Consider the following 24,267-nt stretch of genomic DNA (forward strand, 5'->3'; position numbering starts at 1 on the left):
ACTGTAGCTTCAATGTTCATGGAATACCAAAACGTGAACTATTCAAAATTCGAAAATAATGGCCTGATTTATACTGAAACAATAAACGAAACTAGAAACAAGTATGTAGGACAGCAATCGACGCCAAACAATGGATTACGATGGATGCCGAGACCTTGTTGATAAATATTCCGTATCGGCTTCGCAGGTAATGCACCGTGGACTTGAAGTTTAGGTTATAGGTACTGACGTTGGTTATAATCTTAAATATGTGTCATAGTGTTCTTTTATATGTAAATTATTCCTTTTACTGGTTAGTCCATTTTGTAACGTGGCTCGGTACCTATACATCCTGTCGTTGTGTTTTCTTTCTATGGTAATTTTTGTATTCGTGTCTATAGTTTTGGCTTATACACTACGTCTATATGCCTTTTGTATTTTTATGTTGGCATACTTATGTGTTTGTTTTTAGAGTGATTTGGATTATAGCACAATGTTGGCTGCTACACCCCTATATATGACATTTTTTTTCTTATTTTGACTTTGTTTTTTTTTTCACACGTTGTTGTCAATATAATGGAGTTTTGAGCAATTACCATACACGTCAGCGGTTTAGTTGGCTATGAGGCCAGATTCTGTCCAACATTTTCCACATCAGAAAGTAAAATTAAGTATGGAAATATGAAATGTTTCATTGAGACAACAACCAGAAAAAAGAGCAGATAACAGCCAAAGTTAGTGAAATTGGACGTCAAACTAAACTCCGAAACATTTAAATGAATTAAAATGTTTTGTGAGATCTCAATCCTCTCCCTATACCTTTAAACAATGTAGAATAAACAAACACACATCAATACGCACCGCACAGCTCAGATTAAAAGGAGTTTAGAGTCCAATGTAGGAAAATGTAACAAAAGAAACTCAGCAAAATGAAAATGAAACATAATTAACAAGGGACTGCTAGCAGTTACTGACATGCCAGCTCCATATCTCAATTAAACTGATTATGTCTTCATAATATGAAAATCAAGCACATTCCCTCTTATAAGTTTTCTAGTATCATACCATCATAAAATATATGAGACGCTCATAACCCGTATCGTGCCACCTACTGGTTTTAGAATAAATGTTATTATTTTCGATGCAAAGAATCTATTAGTGAATCAATATTTAACCAAATTATGTCATCGTAAATGAACAAACAGCAGTATAATATACCCTTCCAATAAGTCTGGTCTGGTTTTGAGGTGAACGTCGACATTTACGAATGATGTCCTTGTACCGACAAAAAAATTAAGTGTTATAGTTTTTTTCTCCGGTAATGCGTAGATTTCTTTCGTTAAAATCAAATACAATGTTGTATTCACAGATATACACCATAAGATGGTGACAAGGGAACGACAATATCTAAAAAATGATAATTAACAAAAGTAATCGTATCAAAGCAGGTCTAACTGACGTAGTTATTTTGTTTGTTGTTATTAAAAAATAAAAAAAAAATGACCTGAAAGAGTTTGAACATATATATTTTTTTATTTGTATTTAATTCTGATCAACATTAGATTTTATGTTTGTTACACATGTCATTTTCCGAAAATGGAATCAGTTAGAAAGTTGGTAAATTGATGATTTCCTTTTGTAGAAACTCTAAGTAAAATTTACGTCAAATAATAATGATATTATTAGCAGCCTTTATGGCTGTACGAAGTCGGGAATATGACAGTTAATATCCATTCGTTTGATGTGATTAAGCTTTTGTTTTGTCGTTTGTTTAGGAACGATCCGTAATGAATTTTCTCGGAGTTTGGTATTTTGTTATTTTACTTTTTACAGACTCGGGGTCTTAGGACGTTAATAAAGCCGAATTGTATTTTTGTTGTTTAAAAGGCCCATTTTTTTTTAAACAATGTTCATTAGTGCTTTATCTATAATGATTGATGACATACTTTTAAGAAAAATGCAAAAACTTGTTGCCGTTTAAAAAAGACTAGGTTCTATTACAAGACCACAAATACAAAACTTTTTATTTCAAATTTGGGTTGTCTTTCTTTATACAAAGTGCTTCAAAACTCTGGGTCTTAAAGATAAAAAATGCGAAGAACAGACACATTTTGGTCAGTTCGTTCTAACATAAAAATAGAATGGGTATTCGTGGTTAATTTCTGGACATATTTAATTTCTGGATTTAACTAATCTAAAAGTTTGGACTACAAAAAAATAGGACAATAATATTGAGGGATCATAAATTGATTGTGGGTAATGCTCTCAGTAAGAAGACAAATAAACATCGATAATACATAGCTGTTGAACTGCATGCTCACATACAAAACATAAAAAAAAAAATTTATTAAACGATCGTAACCAAGCTTGCAGATTAATTGATACGTTAAAAAGAAAAGAAAAGAAAAATCTTTTTATATTTTTATATTTTGTTCGTCAGCGCTTTTCTGAATTTGCACTCATTAAAACGCTAAAACCCAAAATGTTTTAGTTACGCAAATGATATCAAAGAATATGAGCACGAGAAAGCTTAAAGGCCTGTCATTTTTCCCGAGGGAGTTGAAATCTTTACTTATCAAACAAATGCATTAAAGAAAGATACGAGGCTCATAATTGTGTATAACAGACTCTCATTTCGTCTCGACAATTAAGTACAACGAATTCAAGAAAGTTTTGTTACCGAAGCAATGACTACTCTCGGAACCCACCTGCAGTATCGACCGAGTAATAGCAAACTGATTTTTTTTAGAAAAGGACTCGCTTATCTGTGTTAACCTTAACCTTGAACGAGCAACCCAGAAAAAACATGGAAAGCCAAGAATGTATAAAGGTATAACAAAAATACTGAACTCAAAGGCTAATTAAATAATGTCTTGTCCATAAAAACTGACAAAATCAAATGCTATCTATTTTATATCACTCAACAGAACAAATGAAAAACAGCTGCCATATTCCGGGCAGAATGTGTAGAACTCCGAGAAAAATCCAAAACGGATTTCCTAATCAAATAGCAAAATAAAAAGCTCAAACAAATCAAACGAATGGATAACAAACTGTCGTATTCCTACTTGCTTGGTATAGGCATTTTCTTATGTAGAAAATGGGCTAATTAATCATACGTTTTTTGATTGAGTTAAGTCTGCCAATTGATATTTTATCGTATGTTTTTCTTTGTTGTGATGTTATGCTATTGTTTCAGAAAAAGGGAGAAGGTTTGGATCCATTAAAACGTTTAATCCCGCTGCAAATGTTTGCACCTGTCCTTAGTCAGGAATCTGATGTACAGTAGTTGTCGTTTGTTTATGTAATATATACGTGTTTCTCGTTTCTCGTTTTGTTTATATAGATTAGACCGTTGGTTTTCCCGTTTGAATGGTTTTACACTAGTAATTTTGGGGCCCTTTATAGCTTGTTGTTCGGTGTGAGCCAAAGCTCCGTGTTGAAGGCCGTACTTTAACCTATAATGGTTTACTTTTTAAATTGTTATTTGTATGGAGAGTTGTCTCATTGGCACTCACACCACATCTTCCTATATCTATTTTAATTAAACCTGGTTTACCGTATTTGGCACAACTTTTTGGAATTTTGGATCCTCAATGCCCTTCAACTTTGTACTAGTTTGACTTTATACATATTCTGATATGATCGTCACTGATGAGTCTTATGTAGACGAATCGCGCGTATGGCGTACTAAATTATAATCCTGGTACCTTTGATAACTAATATAGCTAGCTAAACCTCTCACTTGTATAAAAGTCGCATACAATTCGTTTACATTGACAACTATGTGTGAAAAAAACCAAACAGACATAATAGGTTAAAAAATCATAGTAGTGGTACAATCGTCAACCTATTATTATAATCTTAATCATAAAAAAAAAATATGTAAAAAAGAAGTTTGAGACATTTTTCGAATAAAAATGGTGCGATTACACTCATTTTATAGCTACCTTAGTCTGCAACTTGTATGACTGTTGTGTTAAAATAGTCAAAATTACATATTAAGGTTAACTTTCGTTAAGGGAGTTAGAACCTTTGTTTCGTAATAATGTTTAAATATATATATACGGATAATATGAATGATGGGTGTGGTATAAATGATGTTAGTGCAAAAGCTGAGTTGGTGATAATACGGAAGCCTTTAGGGCCATGCCAATTTACTTTTTACAAATTGATATAACAAATTGTTAATTTGATATAACAAATTACTATTTTGATAAATAAATTATAAATTGGATAAAACAAATTATTAATTTGATATAACAAATTATGTATTTGATGTAACAGATTATCAATTTGATATAACAGATTATAATTATTTGATATAACAATTTATCAATTTGATAAAACAAAAAAGGAAATTTGATATGTCAAATTACTTATACATGGATTGGGGTTTTCCCCATTTCTCTATTTGACATAAAGTATATAACTAAAACGCTGAAACTGTTTAGAGATATAGACCTAAATTTTTTTGCATTGCTCATTATCTGAAATCCTTATTCTATATATACACCGTTATAACGGTGCTCAGATTATACTCGTGTGTTTTTTTTTTTACAGAAATTGAAAGTCCACAATCACTCAAAATCTCACGCATATTTCTTTATTTTTAATAAATTTAAAAAAAAAAATGTCCAAATCAAAAATATATGTTGAAACAAATTTATTTACGACAAATGCAGTGATGAATTGAAGGATGTTTAATAAATCCTTTCATGTTCCTATTGAAATTATTAAAGCAACATGCCAGGCTTTTTAAAAAAGGATAATCATTTATTTTATCCTTGCACTAAATTTTATCATCGGTATCAGGACATCATTCGTAAATATAGCTCAACATGCAGACTTCTTATATTGTATTTCACATCCAATTTTTTATGGAAATATTCTTTATAAAGCACAAAGGTGTCAGTATTCACCTTAAAAACTAACAAAACCTTTGAATAGACTTATTAAGAAGGGATATAGTTACGATACTGTTGTCAGGTCATTAAAGATTGCATATTTTGGCGTTAATATTGATTCACTTATAGGGTCTTTGCATCAGAACTAAACACATTTATTCAAAAAACAGTTGTTGGCATGACACGGGTTATGTTCTTCTCATATATGTTATGATGGTATGATTCTAAACCCCTAACGGAAAGGATTGTGCCTGATGTTCATATGATGAAATCATAATCTTTCAGTCAGTTTAATTGAAGTCTGGAGCTGGCATGTCAGTTAACTGCTAGTAGTCTGTTATTATTTATGTATTATTGTCATTTTGTTTATTTTCTTTGGTCATATCTTCTGACATCAGACTCGGACATCTCTTGGACTGAATTTTAATGGGCGTATTGTTATGCGTTTACTTTTCTACATTGGCTAGAGGTATAGGGGGAGGGTTGAGATCTCACAAGCATGTTTAACCCCGCCGCATTTTTGCGCCTGTCCCAAGTCAGGAGCCTCTGGCCTTTGTTAGTCTTGTATTATTTTAATTTTAGTTTCTTGTGTACAATTTGGAAATTAGTATGGCGTTCATTATCACTGAACTAGTATATATTTGTTTAGGGGCCAACTGAAGGACGCCTCCGGGTGCGGGAATTTCTCGCTACATTGAAGACCTGTTGGTGACCTTCTGCTGTTGTTTTTTTCTATGGTCGGGTTGTTGTCTCTTTGGCACATTCCCAATTTCCATTCTCAATTTTATGTTCCTGTATGTTACTTAAACACCAAAATCTCAAAAGAACTCTTCGTTTTATCGTTCACTTGAAAATATGCAATATAAATTGATCAAATAGACACCCTTTTCTATCTTATATTTATTCGTTATAAGGCACCTGTCTTAGGACTAAGTGGGTTTCACAAAGTGGTCCTAAATTAGGACACCTCTTAAAGTTGGTCATAAAGTTAAGACTACCCGAGAGATGTCTTATGATGGTCTAAAGATCGTCATAAGTTTATTAACAACTAAATCTTTATTGTTTGAGGGATAAAAGAATTACGTTTTATAATTTGAAAGTGACTTATAGACCCAATGGGTCGGGTGTATTTTATTGTGTATGCAATATATTTGTACTTTACTGAAATATGATTACACATGTCACTATAATAAACATTTACTTACTTACTTACTACATAATTTGTCAACAATGAACATTCGATGAATTGGTATCAAGAGTGCACGATTTTATCCGTTAACCTTATTTCTTTAAACCGATATTCAACTCACTTGTGCAAAAAGAATGTTATAATTTCATTCCCTTCTCTCAGTTTTTTTTATTTCAAGTTCATATGTATATGAGTAAATTATCAATAGATTATTTACATAACATTTATTCTTTATATTAATTTTGCAAATTATATAATTATGATCGGACGATTTGGACAGTGGAATGAAATTAGTTTTTAAACAACATTTTAGTATTTCAATTGTTTTAATGTATATTTAGGTTTTGAATTTATTTTATTATTCTGTACTTTGTCGTAAATTCAGGCATAAGTGTTTTATGACGGATTATGTGTCATAATCTTGGACAAAGGTCTTAAATCCATTTACTCTATTTATCTCATTATTTATTCTCTGTGACAGTTTGGACTATAATTTACAAATACGTGTTGGACACTAATTACTCTTTTAATCTATTGTTATTTCAAATTTGTCATCTGTTAATCTGCTAAATACTTTAATTGCTTGTGTTTATATATACTGTTATTGTTTGTATGTTACATTACATTTAGTTTGGAGTTTGTTGTTCGGTCTTGCCGGACTGCTGAAATAAAAGTTTAAGGAGCGAATTCTTCCTTCTTGATTTACATTTAGCTGAACGCCATTTCACCTGGCTATCGGCTATATAATTATCAATATGCTTAGTAATTTAAAGGAAAGACATACTTCATTTACATGAATAATTCTATAAATTCATGCATTTTATCTTTTAAATTTAAAGAAGTTGCGACATGTTTATGATATCTTTGCTAAGATCACCCGAAGACAGCTTCAAGACGAGGTCTAAGATGTGTCATAGGATAGTCATAAGAGTTTCATAAGACAGACATGTCTTATAAAAAATGTATGACAGGTCTTAGGATAGCTTCGTGAAATCGGCCCCATATGCGAAATTGAGAAACTAGTCCCATAAACTGTCTAAAATAAAGGAGAAAGTGGAGGATGTTTGGTTATTATTGATGCGCAAATATCAGAAACACAGTTTTGGCAGTATTTGGCCACAGCTTTATTACAAACTACAAAATTATAAACACATATAACTAGATAAACAGTTAAGATATATATATAGCAAACAGATAGATAATTAAATGAACGTAGTCACCTTTCATATTGGTAGACTACAAAAGATAACTAGATAACTAACTAGATAGATAACTAAATATTTACAATAAATGAAGCATCCAATAAAATAAAATAAAATGAATCCTGGGATACAGAGATTCATTATTTTTTGTGTGGTGGGTCCTGGGATACAGAGACCCCCAATATTAAATGTTTTTGATGCTAATTGAAATATGCGACAAAATGACGCATATCTAAAGTAAACGCAGCGAAATGTCTCTAAAATACTTAGTCTTGAAACAGAACACACACATAAAGTTAAGATGGTAAACTTCAACCAGCAAAATACGGACTTGAGATAAGTACACTGGATACCAAACTGATACGCTCCATATACAGTTGACTGCTTAGTAGACGTCCCGAACCATTTATTGTAACAGGAACATTCTGAAAAAATACATCAACACACAGCAAAAATTGTCCAAATATATTATAAACATATAGCGGTGGGTGGGTGGGTTTTTAAAATCCTCAAAATAAATATACGTCTGCTATTGTTGAATGTAGCTATTGAAAAGATTGCATTCGCAGTCATACTGCGCGTGATCAATCGGATAAGTGATAACCCACATTAGACAAAAAGTAGCACGGTCAATGACACACATTGCTTACACTAATAACCGAATTTATGCTGAATCATAAATTCTATTATTATTGATGCGCAAATATCAGAAACACAGTTTTGGCAGTATTTGGCCACAGCTTTATTACAAACTACAAAATTATAAACACATATAACTAGATAAACAGTTAAGATATATATATAGCAAACAGATAGATAATTAAATGAACGTAGTCACCTTTCATATTGGCAGACTACAAAAGATAACTAGATAACTAACTAGATAGATAACTAAATATTTACAATAAATGAAGCATCCAATAAAATAAAATAAAATGAATCCTGGGATACAGAGATTCATTATTTTTTGTGTGGTGGGTCCTGGGATACAGAGACCCCCAATATCAAATGTTTTGGATGCTAATTGAAATATGCGACAAAATGACGCATATCTAAAGTAAACGCAGCGAAATGTGCCAAATTGATCAAGGCAGTCATAAATGACTGACGGGTCAACCGCCATTCCAAGCGGATAGAGCTGCGTAAAAGCTGTGGGCCAAATACAATAATTATATAAGATATAAAAGAGCTATACATATCTAATAAAAACTGAATTCAAATGAATATCTTAAAAGTTCATGATTTACATTCGGGAAAAGTGTGTGGTGAGTAGACAAGGAAAGCCTCTAAAGCGCCTTGAATTGTATTTATAAAAATTTAATTACCAATATCAGTCAGATGTACACCATCTTGACATATAAATGTAGAATTACGAGATATATCTGGGTATCGTATATAATGTCCCCCGTGGCGAATGATATAACTTGCTAGAGAGCTGTTTATTCGCTGCCTAGATCTATCCATTGCATCAATATTAGCGGAATAACGCCAAGTGAGTCTTGGCAAAATTTGTGACCATACCAATGTTGTATTTAGTAAAAGTTCTGTAATGTTATTTACATAATGTTTTAGTCTATTACGTAACACTCCTGTCTTAATTTCTCCTAAGTCATTTCCCCCAATGTGTATAACTAGATAGTTCGGGGGTTCTTCGTATCTAAGCATCAGCTTGATCCTATTTAGTAGATCCTTAAGCCGCATTCCGCTTTTACCTAACCACCACAGCCGAACACCAATGTGATCTAGGCCAAGATTAATGCCACCTGGTCTTCTTCTAGCTTGAACAAATGCATTTTTCACTAAGGAGGAACCAACAATCCAAATTGTAATTGGTGAACCTGCAATTCTTAAATAGCGGTTAGTCCCACTAAAGTGATTGCAAGTTCATTAAACAAAATTAAAAATAAATCTAACAGTTATAGACATTGTTGTATTCGAATATATGAACGAAATGCATCAGACTTCCACCTACCCATAGCCTGAATTTCAGAATCAGATAATCCGTTCATGGCAGCGCTTGTGGCAGCACCTATCCTGAATGAATGAGAACTATACTTTCCTTGACTTAAACCCAAAACATTCAGTGACTTTTTAAGGACTCCGGAAAATTGGTATCTAGTGACAGGAGTTCCATCAAAATGACAAAACAATTGACCAGCAACATTTGGTCTTACTTTTAAGTACTTACGTAAAGCGAAAACGGCACAAACATCACCTGGCCTAACATCAATAACAATTGTAGTTCCAGTACGGCACTGGTCAGTCTTAGATGAACGTAAGCGGATTTCAATACTAGATAGATTTATTTTAATGTCGTTATATTCAATTGCATGGGATTGGGTTGAGGCATGTTTATGATCAGCGGTTAGTTCGCCAACACGTAGGAAACCAAAAAAGGCCAAGGAAAACGAAGCTTGGAAGAGTTTAGTTTCAAAATCGTTATGACAAACAGCAGGTTATTAATTTTTAACAATAAATCAAGTGTTATGGGTAACCTTACGTCCTTTGGTCGATTTTGAGAACGCTTCATTCCCTCGAGGAGCTTTCTGACAACAAAAATATTAAAGCAATCTGTATAGTTGTTAATCTTACTGAAAAAACTCAACCCAGAGATATATGATTTAACAGTTGAGGCCGCAGTTCCAGTGAATGACATATAGGCAATATAGTTAGTTATGTGGTGTAATGGAATAGGCCAAAGATCTTCAAATTGGAACAAGGTCCTAAATTCTTTAAATGACCGTAACGCTTGTTGATAAACCTTCGACGTATTCGGTGCAACTGCTGATACAATTAGTCGGTCAATTTCACCTTGGAGATCAGGTCTATGAACTCCTGAGGGATTATTTCTGGTGTATCCTCCGCCAATGGTGCTAACCTTTTGAACTTTTCTAACAGAAAACGAGAGAGAGCGTCAGCTATGTTATTTTTGGCACCTACAATATGTTTTGCCTTAAACTGAATGTTGTAATTCATGGAACGCAACACGAATGGTCGAATTATTGACATTACCCGTTTTGATTTCGATGTTCTCTTGTTTAGTATATCAACCAACGCGATGTTGTCTGTTCGAAACAAAATCTTACTGTTTTTCAAAAGAGGAGCCCATATACAAAGTGCTAAAAGTATAGGAATGAGTTCCAAAAATGTTATGTCTTGTAAAATGTGTAATCCGACCCATTGAATCTGGCCATTTGAACTGTGCCCATTTCCCGTTAAAGTAAGATCCACAACCAAGTTCAGCGTTGCCTGCGCTGTCAGTATATAGTTGCAAAATGTCATTATCTGTCCAAGTTAGACCAATAATATAAGAATCTCCATTGAAAGATTTTAAGAATTCTAACCATACCAAGACGTCCTCTCGAATTTCAGAGGTTATTTTAATTGAGAAAAATGGTTTTTTGACCTTAAATGATGAGGTACGAAGACCGGAATATTGAAGACTAAAACCATTCCTGAAACCATCCAATAACAATAAAGAAGTTTTTGAGTCAGGGTAATATCTTAAGTATTTTTCTAAACAAGCAACTTTAATAGGTGTTCTGCCTAGCTCCCATAAAGCGTCCATTTTGTCTTTGGTAATTTGGTCGTGGGGAACGAAAATTAGACCTTGGACTAGTAAATCTTGGACCATTGAATCTAGGTTCAGTCCTAGTTTGATTTGACACTTGGCCTTGAAACTGGTTTTGCTTATAACAACTTATAATTGGATGATGCAGCCCACAACGCAAGCAAGAATGGTTGTAAATACAATTAGGCTTGTTACACACACCGTCGAAATTAAAACTGTAACATCTTGATGTAGTAGCTGTTTGGTTTGTGTATAAAGCACGACTATTTGAGGCTTGATTTGGGGCTTGGCCTTCGAGTTGAACCGATGTGGACTGCATATACCACATCCAGTATTCCGAATCCAATTTACCCCACGACCCACTTGGTTCTCGAGCTTTTTTCAAACGGTACTGTTCATCATAGTATTTCCAACCGATACCCCCATGACGTTTAGCACCTTTTCGGACAGAAGACATGTACTTTACAAGTTCTTGGAATTTATGAGGATGCACAGAACAATATATACTCATAAAAATTAGAAAGGCATCGGACCAAGTTTCGATGTTTGTAATCTTTGTTTGGGGCGAAACTGGATTTATAACTAGTTGTCCTTGCTCAAAAGTGACATTTTGTTTGTCATGATTAATAACTGAGTTATGCAATAAAAGAGCCAAATCGACATACTCGCCCTTATGAATTTTTTGTCGTAAATTCTGATTAACATGTAAGGTAATATCATCGCATTACTGCTCCTGAGGTAGAAGGGATATTATCATCTGTATCTTGCACTGTAGTCACCATTGGAGGCGGTGTGTCTTCTTGTGTAGCAGCTTCTAATGATGATGTTTTGGTTGTGGATTTACGCTTCTTCTTTTGACCTCTAGTGTTCATCTTAACTAAAACTATAAGAATATAATTGAACAAACAAACCACATTACTTTTATAATACTATAAATAAAGTTTTTATTACAAAGCAACCTCAAAAAGTTCATTGACGCCTATAACCAAGTACATTAACCTTTCAATGTCGTAAATCAAATATTTGGGTTACTTTACGCAAATGTCGGTCAGCATACGAAAACAAAAACAACCTTATCTATGTTACACGTGCCAGGAGGCTGATTAAATGTACCAAATGATAAGCCACTAAAAATAGATCACACGAGGTAAGAACGCCAGCATACACACCAGAATATTATACATTTGACAAATCACAACTTTTATGATAATAGTAACTTCATATAATGGAGTCTGAATGTATTAAAGCTCGTAATAAAGACAGACACTGTCACAGATTACCATCGGTATATCAAAATACAATCTTTAACGATGCTTCATAATATTAAGTAATTAAGTGATGATATAAACTCAGATATAAACACGAAGAACAATTAAATATTAAGTAGATACATAAATAAATTAATAACATAAAAAATAAGCTGTGACCGCCGGAGTGAATTTGTTTGCAGATCGGAGTCAAAGGTAATGAAATAAATAAAAATAATAAAATAAATAAAGATTCCTACTTAATTAACATATAAAAGAATCTAATACAAGACGCCGATCGCTACCTCCGGATAAGACAAAATATAAAAACATGTAAAATAATCAATTAATTGAAACTTAATTTGCTTTTAAACATTCATATTTAAATAAAACATCCCGTTATTAATACGGGAAACTAATATTAAATATACAACCTGAGTCCCGAGTTGAAAAAGAAGTAGTAAAAAACCTAAACAATCAAAATCCTGTTTTTAGCTCACCTGGCCCGAAGGGCCAAGTGAGCTTTTCCCATCACTTTGCGTCCGTCGTCCGTCGTCCGTCGTCGTCCGTCGTCGTCGTCCGTCGTCGTTAACTTTTACAAAAATCTTCTCCTCTGAAACTACTGGGCCAAATTAAACCAAACTTGGCCACAATCATCATTGGGGTATCTAGTTTAAAAAATGTGTGGCGTGACCCGGCCAACCAACCAAGATGGCCGCCATGGCTAAAAATAGAACATAGGGGTAAAATGCAGTTTTTGGCTTATAACTCAAAAACCAAAGCATTTAGAGCAAATCTGACATGGGTAAAATTGTTTATCAGGTCAAGATCTATGTGCCCTGAAATTTTCAGATGAATCGGACAACCTGTTGTTGGGTTGCTGCCCCTGAACTGATAATTTTAAGGAAATTTTGCTGTTTTTGGTTATTATCTTGAATATTATTATAGATAGAGATAAACTGTAAACAGCAATAATGTTCAGCAAAGTAAGATTTACAAATAAGTCAACGTGATCGAAATGGTCAGTTGACCCCTTTAGGAGTAATGGCCCTTTTTAGTCCATTTTTAACCATTTTTCGTAAATCTTAGTTATCTTTTACAAAAATCTTCTCCTCTGAAACTACTGGGACAAATTAATCCAAACTTGGCCACAATCATTTTTGGGGTATCTAGTTTAAAAAATGTGTGGCGTGACCCGGCCAACCAACCAAGATAGCCGCCATGGCTAAAAATAGAACATAGGGGTAAAATGCAGTTTTTGGCTTATAACTCAAAAACCAAAGCATTTAGAGCAAATCTGACAGGAAGTAAAATTGTTTATCAGGTCAAGATCTATCTGCCCTGAAATTTTCAGATGAATCGGACATTCCGTTGTTGGGTTACTGCCCCTGAATTGGTAAATTTAAGGAAATTTTGCTGTTTTTGGTTATTATCTTGAATATTATTATAGATAGAGATAAACTGTAAACAGCAATAATGTTCAGCAAAGTAAGATCTACAAATAAGTCAACTTGACCAAAATGGTCAGTTGACTCCTTTAGGAGTTATTGCCCTTTATAATCAATGTTTAACCATTTTCCGTAAATCTTAGTAATCTTTTAGAAAAATCTTCTCCTCTGAAACTACTGGGCCAAATTTAACCAAACTTAGCCATAATTGGGGTATCTAGTTAAAAAAATGTGTCCGGTAACTCGGCCAACAAACCAAGATGTCTGCCATGGCTAAAAATAAAACATGGGGGTAAAATGCAGTTTTTGGCTTATAACTCAAAAACCAAAGCATTAAGAGCAAATCTGACAGGCAGTAAAATTGTTGATCAGGTCACGATCTATCTGCCCTGGAATTTTCAGATGAATCGGATAATCGGTTGTAAGTTGCTGCCCCTGCATTGGTAATTTTGAGGAAATTTTGCTGTTTTTTTGTTATCTTGAATATTATTATAGATAGAGATAAACTGTAAACAGCAATAATGTACAGCAAAGTAAGAACTAAAAATAAGTCTATTACCAAAATAGTCAATTGACCCCCTAAGGAGTAATTGCCCTTCATAGTCAATTTTTAACAATTTTCTTAATATTTGAAGATTTTCAATAACATTTTCCACAGAAAGTACTGTTATAGATAGAGATAATTGTAAGCAGCAAGAATGTTTAGTAAAGTAAGATCTACAAACACATCACCATCACCAAAACACAATTTTGTCATGAATCCATCTGTGTCCATTGTTTAATATTCACATAGACCAAGGTGAGCGACACAGGCTCTTTAGAGCCTCTAGTTTAAAATCCTCAAAATAAATATACGTCTGCTATTGTTGAATGTAGCTATTGAAAAGATTGCATTCGCAGTCATACTGTGCGTGATCAATCGGATAAGTGATAACCCACATTAGACAAAAAGTAGCACGGTCAATGACACACATTGCTTACACTAATAACCGAATTTATGCTGAATCATAAATTCTATTATAGAAACATTAAACCTGTAATAGAGTTTTGAAAATGCATTAGATATTTGTCACTGGACGTCAGATGAACAATCAATTAGTACACGAAATGCGCCAGTTCGGGTTATGCAACTTTTAATTAATCATTAATATCATGATGAAATCATACTATTTGTGGAGGAAATCACAATAAGTTTTATAAAATTGATAATTTGTTATATCAAATGAATATTTTTTTATGTCAAATAAATAATTTGTTATGTTAAATTAATAATTGTATATATTAAATTAATAATTGTATATATCAAATTAATAATTTGTTTTATCAAATTGATAATCTGTTATATCAAATAAACAATTTGTTATATCAAAATTAAAAAAATGTTGTATCAAATTGATAATTTTTTATATCAAATTAATAATTTATTATATCAAATTAATAATTTGTTATATCAAGTTTTTATAAAATAAATTAACATGGCCCTAAAAGGCTTCCGTATGATAATCTATGGGAATTATAGCGGTATCTAGGCAATGAAATCAGCACGTAATGCATTTATTACGTGATATTGTGATAAGTGATATGTTTTGATTTCGTTTTAGTCATTAGAAAGACATTGATTCCCAAGATATAGACACTTAGCTGTACAATCAAACCAAATGGTTATCACCAACAATAAAAAGTTCAAGATTTTCTGGAGAAATTGCGTGATATGGAAACAGAATTATTTTATAATACTATATGCACATTCAATAGTAAAAGGATTTGACAAAATAGAAGAAAGCGAACAATTATTATCAAAATTCTGTATTTGCATTAATTTTAAATGTCTGAACATTGACAAAATTGGAAATTTCCATTAGGTTATTTGAGTTGCAAAAGAGTGTTTATGTCAAATAAGATTTAAAATGAAGAAAACAAACAATTTGTCGAAACTATTTTTTTGTGTTCTTGAACTATTTAAATGAAACTTCCCATGTCTTTTCATTATTAAAACAAGATAAAGCGCAACTCAACAATTTTCCGATTTCTAAATTATAGGTCAATAAATTATGCAAATATTATTCATCAGACCGTTTGATGGACTAATTCCGGAAGTTTACATAAAAATTTGAATATAAATGCGGGACTTTCCTAATATTTGGGGATTTATATTCACGATGCCTTGGCAACCATAACGATATAATAGTCACATTGCAGCTTTCCCTGAAAACGGAACATGAAGCTTGCAACGGTCAACATAAGACACCTTAGGAAGCTGGCAATGATATCTGTATGCTGTTAGTAAGTTTAAGTTATATGAATTTATCAGTTTGTATGTAGCTTATGTTTATTATTTTTGAATAAATATCTTCAGGTTAAGAGCGGAAAATCCTATGGTACTTTAGTTGATTGATTGATTGATTGATTGTTGCTCAACTTCCAGCGGCAAATATTTTATTCTTGTCCAGGAAGATAATAAATTAACGATACATACAGTACGGATGGTTTGTATTAGGGATTGATTAGAAAGAAAGGCTAAAAATCTAGACTGCCATTTGAAAATTAGTGAAAATTGATATATAGGGACAGAATTAGGCCTAGCAACAGGCCATCTATACGGACCACTCAAAGAGTTGCTGCAATGTTCTTCAACGTGCAAAGAGAGTGGAGGCATCGGAATTAACGTCCTTATTCTAACCGGACGTGGCAACAAATCTATAGATCCAACACAACCGAACGGACGTCCTACTTTGGTAAGGGTTTTCCTGCCGGTCTGAAGAGACCAAGAGTTACCATTTTTCTATTGCTGAGTCACACTTAGGGTTTACTAAGATGAATCTAGCAGAATTATGCACATATGAGTAAAAATAAGTGCATATATTTTTTCAGGATTGTTCATTTATTTTTTATTCATTTCCAGTCAAATTAACCTCATTTATGTTAAAATCATTGAATGTTGAAAACTGGGATGTTAACTAACAGTTAATCATCTAGAAATACATCTATTATTTCACTTTAAAAATATAATAAGAAAAATCTATAACATTTTAAAACAAATAAAATATTACTGTAACAGTAGCGTTGTGCACGGTATTACTACGAGTAATCGTTCCACGACCTTTCATACAAAAAATATGATTTTGAAGATATTCAATGAATTCGATTCAAACATGTTAGCTTATATCTAAATAGCAGTAAATGAATATGTTTACCTGCTTTCTGTTGATCAGTGCTAGAAAAAAATGCACAGTTTTAACTCATATAACGTAAAGTGGTAGTATCAATATTTTTGATAAAAATTCATTTACCAAAAATAATCAGTTCATTTACTACTAACATTGCATCTCTTTTATTCTATTATTTTGCGATGTTTTCGTTGATACAATAGATTTAGGCTAGTAGAATATGTGATAGTAATGTTTCCAAATTTCCGCATTTTTGTGGTATAACTATTCATGTCTGCTTGTGAGTAATTATTTTGAAATGGTTTTCTTCTATTTTTTTTGAATTTGTGTGTGAAAATAGTGTAATCAAGTGCTATAATTTTTAGAATATTTAAATATCAATCAATATTTTTCTTTATATTCAAACCTTATATACTCAATTCAACCAATAAATACCATTTTTTTTATCGAACTGACCAGTCTAAAAACTTGTTAATTTCTGTGTCATTTTGGTCTCTTGTGGAGAGTTGTTTCATTGACAATCATACCACATCTTCTTTTTTATAAGCATTGATATTTGTGAGAATTTTTTTTTAAATGCCAGAAAAAATACGAGTGATTTAGTTATCAATCTACGATAAGAACTATGAATTGAAGAAATCAACTAGATAAGCACCAAATGATAAATCTATTCAGAAATCTTCTGAAATCATTCCATCAAAAAAGCAAAAAAGCAAATTATATCAGAGAAGTTTGTAAAATAGAGGCAAAAGATACCAATTGGATATTCAAACAAAAATGACAAAAAGACAAAACACAATCATCATAAGACAACATAGACAACTGGAGATATATCAACACAAACCCCACTAGAATCCAGGTTGATCTCAGGTGATATGGAGGATAGGCACATTGATCAAATAGAACCAATGCTGCTTCTTATAGCAACAATTTTAAGAAATTTAAAACAAAATGAAGATTTCTTAACAAGTACCTTACAGGTTTCTTTTTAATTAGAATTTCCCAAATAAATTACAAGTGTTTTTTTACTTTTGTTCTTCAAGATAATACGATAATCCATTATATTTAGTCTTTTAGTTATAAAACAAAAACAACCAAGCCATATTTTATTGTCCTTTCTAAAAGTTTATTTTCTGGTGTATAGTTTTCTTTTATCTTTTATCAATGCATTGTATACATTTTGTAAACAATATTGTGATTTTTAATTCATTTGTTGTGAAATACGGAATGCTATCTATAGTTTGACCTGAACCGAAATAGTATTTTATTCGTGTTTTAAACATTTGAATTTTTATATCAAGATAAAATACCATAGCCATAAACTCTAATTTTCAACTGTTTTTGAACTTAAATTTTTTGCACGTACGTCAGTAAAAGAAACAAAAAGTAATTCAATATCAAAACACTTGACGATAACATTAAGTTCGTCCAATGAATCAAAAATATTTAAACAGATTTTAAAGTTTTCAATGTTACAATGTATTGAGTTTTATCCTAAACTTTTAGATTTTTTTTCTGTTTGCTTTCAAACATGTTAAAAAAATAGACTTTCTCCTAATCTAAACAAATTTTCCACTTTTCCTTTTGCATTGAAATGATAAAAGGTAGCAGTTCACTAGCGATTCAAATGGTTAATGCATTAAAACCCAGTAGTCACGCAGATTTAACAAAATCCATAAACGACAGCATTTTTGCTATCTCTTTCAATGGCATTGCGTGTGTGATGGCTGCAGTCGTTGAATTTACATTTTATTTGGAGATCTCAATTTCTCTGATGTGTCTTGCGCGGAATTCTTTTGTAAAAAAATATTCGAATGCCTGTTAATTTGAATGAAATTGATTTCAATTTCACATGATTAAGGGTTACAAGAGCGCAATTATTTGTTAAACATTTTACCCGTACTCAGAATAGAATCCTATACGGCTTCTGATTGGATGATACATTATTGAAATTACATTCAATCGAAAGCTTATCCAATTAGGTTTTAAAAATGCACAAAATCATATTCAGATTTTACAAAGAAAAGAAAATGTCTTCCATTTCTGCACGTCGGAGCCATTAAGATTTATGCCTTTTTCATTAAGCAAAACGATAAACGATCTTTCAAGTTCAACAGCATTTTCAGTCTATTTATTCCGCGTGGCCATATATATTTTTTTGGTTGTAATGCAACATTGACATTTCTAGTAACACTGAGGAACTGCTACCTGTTTTTCCCTAGTTTGTGTAGTCTTCAAGGGAAAAAATACGGAAATCCAGTGGTACCCTATGGGAAATGTATTACGAATCATATTTGCGCTCTTGTAACCTAAGGGCACACGCTACAGTTTCAGGGGAGGTCATGACTTTTCTAAATATTAAACTCAAATGGAAATATTCTTGGTAAATCAAAATTTCTTTTTTTCAAAATATAACTTTCAAGAATGATTCGTAAAGATTCAATGTTGAAAAAAATTACATACTGGGCTCTCTTTTCTGTAATGATTACCGTTTTATTGATAAAATCAAAACGTTTAACACAAGTTATTATTGATGCGCAAATATCAGAAACACAGTTTTGGCAGTATTTGGCCACAGCTTTATTACAAACTACAAAATTATAAACACATATAACTAGATAAACAGTTAAGATATATATATATAGCAAACAGATAGATAATTAAATGAACGTAGTCACCTTTCATATTGGCAGACTACAAAAGATAACTAGATAACTAACTAGATAGATAACTAAATATTTACAATAAATGAAGCATCCAATAAAATAAAATAAAATGAATCCTGGGATACAGAGATTCATTATTTTTTGTGTGGTGGGTCCTGGGATACAGAGACCCCCCAATATCAAATGTTTTGGATGCTAATTGAAATATGCGACAAAACGACGCATATCTAAAGTAAACGCAGCGAAATGTGCCAAATTGACCAAGGCAGTCATAAATGACTGACGGGTCAACCGCCATTCCAAGCGGATAGAGCTGCGTAAAAGCTGTGGGCCAAATACAATAATTATATAAGATATAATAGAGCTATACATATCTAATAAAAACTGAATTCAAATGAATATCTTAAAAGTTCATGATTTACATTCGGGAAAAGTGTGTGGTGAGTAGACAAGGAAAGCCTCTAAAGCGCCTTGAATTGTATTTATAAAAATGTAATTACCAATATCAGTCAGATGTACACCATCTTGACATATAAATGTAGAATTAGGAGATATATCTGGGTATCGTATGTAATGTCCCCCGTGGCGAATGATATAACTTGCTAGAGAGCTGTTTATTCGCTGCCTGGATCTATCCATTGCATCAATATTAGCGGAATAACGCCAAGTGAGTCTTGGCAAAATTTGTGACCATACCAATGTTGTATTTAGTGAAAGTTCTGTAATGTAATTTACATAATGTTTTAGTCTATTACGTAACACTCCTGTCTTAATTTCTCCTAAGTCATTTCCCCCAATGTGTATAACTAGATAGTTCGGGGGTTCTTCGTATCTAAGCATCAGCTTGATCCTATTTAGTAGATCCTTAAACCGCATTCCGCTTTTACCTAACCACCACAGCCGAACACCAATGTGATCTAGGCCAATATTAATGCCACCTGGTCTTCTTCTAGCTTGAACAAATGCATTTTTCACTAAGGAGGAACCAACAATCCAAATTGTAATTGGTGAACCTGCAATTCTTAAATAGCGGTTAGTCCCACTAAAGTGATTGCAAGTTCATTAAACAAAATTAAAAATAAATCTAACAGTTATAGACATTGTTGTATTCGAATATATGAACGAAATGCATCAGACTTCCACCTACCCATAGCCTGAATTTCAGAATCAGATAATCCGTTCATGGCAGCGCTTGTGGCAGCACCTATCCTGAATGAATGAGAACTATACTTTCCTTGACTTAAACCCAAAACATTCAGTGACTTTTTAAGGACTCCGGAAAATTGGTATCTAGTGACAGGAGTTCCATCAAAATGACAAAACAATTGACCAGCAACATTTGGTCTTACTTTTAAGTAATTACGTAAAGCGAAAACGACACAAACATCACCTGGCCTAACATCAATAACAATTGTAGTTCCAGTACAGCACTGGTCAGTCTTAGATGAACTTAAGAGGATTTCAATACTAGATAGATTTATTTTAATGTCGTTATATTCAATTGCATGGGAATGGGTTGAGGCGTGTTTATGATCAGCGGTTAGTTCACCAACACGTAGGAAACCAAAAAAGGCCAAGGAAAACGAAGCTTGGAAGAGTTTAGTTTCAAAATCGTTATGACAAACAGCAGGTAGAACGTTATTAATTTTTAACAATAAATCAAGTGTTATGGGTAACCTTACGTCCTTTGGTCGATTTTGAGAACGCTTCATTCCCTCGAGGAGCTTTCTGACAACAAAAGTATTAAAGCAATCTGTATAGTTGTTAATCTTACTGAAAAAACTCAACCCAGAGATATATGATTTAACAGTTGAGGCCGCAGTTCCAGTGAATGACATATAGGCAATATAGTTAGTTATGTGGTGTAATGGAATAGGCCAAAGATCTTCAAATTGGAACAAGGTCCTAAATTCTTTAAATGACCGTAACGCTTGTTGATAAACCTTCGACGTATTCGGTGCAACTGCTGATACAATTAGTCGGTCAATTTCACCTTGGAGATCAGGTCTATGAACTCCTGAGGGATTATTTCTGGTGTATCCTCCGCCAATGGTGCTAACCTTTTGAACTTTTCTAACAGAAAACGAGAGAGAGCGTCAGCTATGTTATTTTTGGCACCTACAATATGTTTTGCCTTAAACTGAATGTTGTAATTCATAGAACGCAACACGAATGGTCGAATTATTGACATTACCCGTTTTGATTTCGATGTTCTCTTGTTTAGTATATCAACCAACGCGATGTTGTCTGTTCGAAACAAAATCTTACTGTTTTTCAAAAGAGGAGCCCATATACAAAGTGCTAAAAGTATAGGAATGAGTTCCAAAAATGTTATGTCTTGTAAAATGTGTAATCCGACCCATGAATATGGCCATTTGAACTGTGCCCATTTCCCGTTAAAGTAAGATCCGCAACCAAGTTCAGCGTTGCCTGCGCTGTCAGTATATAGTTGCAAAATATCATTATCTGTCCAAGTTAGACCAATAATATAAGAATCTCCATTGAAAGATTTTAAGAATTCTAACCATACCAAGACGTCCTCTCGAATTTCAGAGGTTATTCTAATTGAGAAAAATGGTTTTTTGACCTTAAATGATGCAATAACATCATAAAATCTCCGCAAAAACGCTCTAGAGGATGGAACCGCACGTGAACAAAAAGCTAATAACCCAACTAGCGACTCAAGATCCTTAAATTTAATCTTTCGCTTTATTGTCATTGGATGAAGTTGAGAACGTAATTTAATAAGCTTGGCCACTGGAATACGAACGACCATGTCAACTGTGTCTATTTCTAAGCCAAGAAAAGTTAATCTTGTTGTAGGATGTGTTGTCTTGTCCTCAGCTATAGGCACGCCCAACTCATTACAAAGCTCAGTAAATGTGTTCATTAGAACCAAGCAGTCTTCCGAATTTGCAGAACCGCCGAATATGAAATCATCTAAAGAATGCTTGACTGAATGCTTACCAGCAGATGAAACAACCAACCAATGCAAGAATGTAGAGAATTTTTCAAACAAGGCGCAAGCAATAGAGCAACCAAATGGGAGGGATTTGTCCACATGTACTTTACAAGTTCTTGGAATTTATGAGGATGCACAGAACAATATATACTCATAAAAATTAGAAAGGCATCGGACCAAGTTTCGATGTTTGTAATCTTTGTTTGGGGCGAAACTGGATTTATAACTAGTTGTCCTTGCTCAAAAGTGACATTTTGTTTGTCATGATCAATAACTGAGTTATGCAATAAAAGAGCCAAGCCCTTATGAATTTTTTGTCGTAAATTCTGATTAACATGTAAGGTAATATCATCGTCAAGGCTTGGCGAGAAGGACGGTGTTTGCATGAACATTAAATTACCGTCATTACCTTGTCTATTTGTGACAACTGGGTGCATTACTGCTCCTGAGGTAGAAGGGATATCATCATCTGTATCTTGCACTGTAGTCACCATTGGAGGCGGTGTGTCTTCTTGTGTAGCAGCTTCTAATGATGATGTTTTGGTTGTGGATTTACGCTTCTTCTTTTGACCTCTAGTGTTCATCTTAACTAAAACTACAAGAATATAATTGAACAAACAAACCACATTACTTTTATAATACTATAAATAAAGTTTTTATTACAAAGCGACCTCAAAAAGTTCATTGACGCCTATAACCAAGTACATTAACCTTTCAATGTCGTAAATCAAATATTTGGGTTACTTTACGCAAATGTCGGTCAGCATACGAAAACAAAAACAACCTTATCTATGTTACACGTGCCAGGAGGCTGATTAAATGTACCAAATGATAAGCCGCTAAAAATAGATCACACGAGGTAATAACGCCAGCATACACATATTAATTACCAGAATATTATACATTTGACAAATCACAACTTTTATGATAATAGCAACTTCATATAATGGAGTCTGAATGTATTAAAGCTCGTAATAAAGACAGACACTGTCACAGATTACCATCGGTATATCAAAATACAATCTTTAACGATGCTTCATAATATTAAGTAATGATATAAACTCAGATATAAACACGAAGAACAATTAAATGTTAAGTAGATACATAAATAAATTAATAACATAAAAAATAAGCTGTGACCGCCGGAGTGAATTTGTTTGCAGATCGGAGTCAAAGGTAATGAAATAAATGAAAATAATAAAATAAATAAAGATATCTACTTAATTAACATAAAGAATCTAATACAAGACGCCGATCGCTACCTCCGGATAAGACAAAATATAAAAACATGTAAAATAATCAATAAATTGAAATTTAATTTGCTTTTAAACATTCATATTTAAATAAAACATCCCGTTATTAATGTTGTAATAATTAATAAGTAATAACCAGATTGGCTTTAAAGAAGATAGTCGAACTGCAGACCACATTTTTTCCTTAAAATCTATTGTCAGCAATTATAAAGCCAAAAACAAAAAAATATTTGCTGCTTTCATTGATCTCAGAAAAGCGTTTGATACAATTTGGAGAATAGGATTATTTCATAAACTACTACAAAGTAATGTACCAAAACATATTTTTAATATAATATTTTCAATGTACTCTAATACAACAAGTAGAATTAAATTTTCTAATGGTCTTAGCCCATCGTTTGAATCAAACTGTGGTGTTAAACAAGGAGATGTATTGAGTCCTCTTCTCTTTAATTTTTTTATAAACGACATACTTAAAGACTTGGAAAATATCAATGCAGATCCAGTTGTAGTTGGTGATGTTTCATTAAATGCACTTTTGTATGCAGATGATATTGTATTATTATCTGATAGCAAAGAGGGTTTGCAAAATTGTCTCAATACATTAAGTAATTATTGCTCTTCTTGGAAATTGCAAGTCAATACAGAGAAATCAAAAGTAATGGTTTTTAATTCA

At 32.7% G+C, this 24,267-nt stretch overlaps 1 protein-coding gene and 1 pseudogene across 2 annotated transcripts; both read right to left on the reverse strand.

Annotated features, from left to right (window-relative positions):
• Positions 1-7,175: 7,175 nt before the first annotated feature.
• On the reverse strand, positions 7,176-10,191 carry LOC143071748 (integrase/recombinase xerD homolog; annotated as a pseudogene).
• An 840-nt stretch (positions 10,192-11,031) lies between these two features.
• Positions 11,032-23,408, reverse strand: LOC143071749 (uncharacterized). Of its 2 annotated transcripts, none has more exons than XR_012976965.1 (2): positions 12,530-12,588; positions 11,032-11,731 (listed from the first exon to the last, which is right to left on the reverse strand). XR_012976965.1 is itself a non-coding variant. In XM_076246289.1 (2 exons), the coding sequence occupies exons 1-2, from the start codon at positions 22,920-22,922 to the stop codon at positions 11,565-11,567; spliced, it is 342 nt and encodes a 113-aa protein (XP_076102404.1). In that variant the 5' UTR covers positions 22,923-23,408; the 3' UTR covers positions 11,032-11,564. The 2 variants fall into 2 exon arrangements, 1 of the variants encoding a protein (XP_076102404.1); XM_076246289.1 differs by lacking the exon at positions 12,530-12,588 and adding an exon at positions 22,748-23,408.
• Positions 23,409-24,267: the final 859 nt, after the last annotated feature.

Source organism: Mytilus galloprovincialis, chromosome 4 (assembly GCF_965363235.1).
Source record: "Mytilus galloprovincialis chromosome 4, xbMytGall1.hap1.1, whole genome shotgun sequence".
Lineage (NCBI taxonomy): Eukaryota > Metazoa > Mollusca > Bivalvia > Mytilida > Mytilidae > Mytilus > Mytilus galloprovincialis.

Bases quoted from the DNA above. Each gene is read 5' to 3' on its own strand.
- LOC143071749 (XM_076246289.1), bottom strand. From the start codon at position 22,922: ATGAACACTAGAGGTCAAAAGAAGAAGCGTAAATCCACAACCAAAACA. The intron at 11,732-22,747 runs GTAATGACGGTA...ATATTCTTATAG, and splicing joins AGTTGTCACAAATAGACAAG to TTTTAGTTAAGATGAACACT.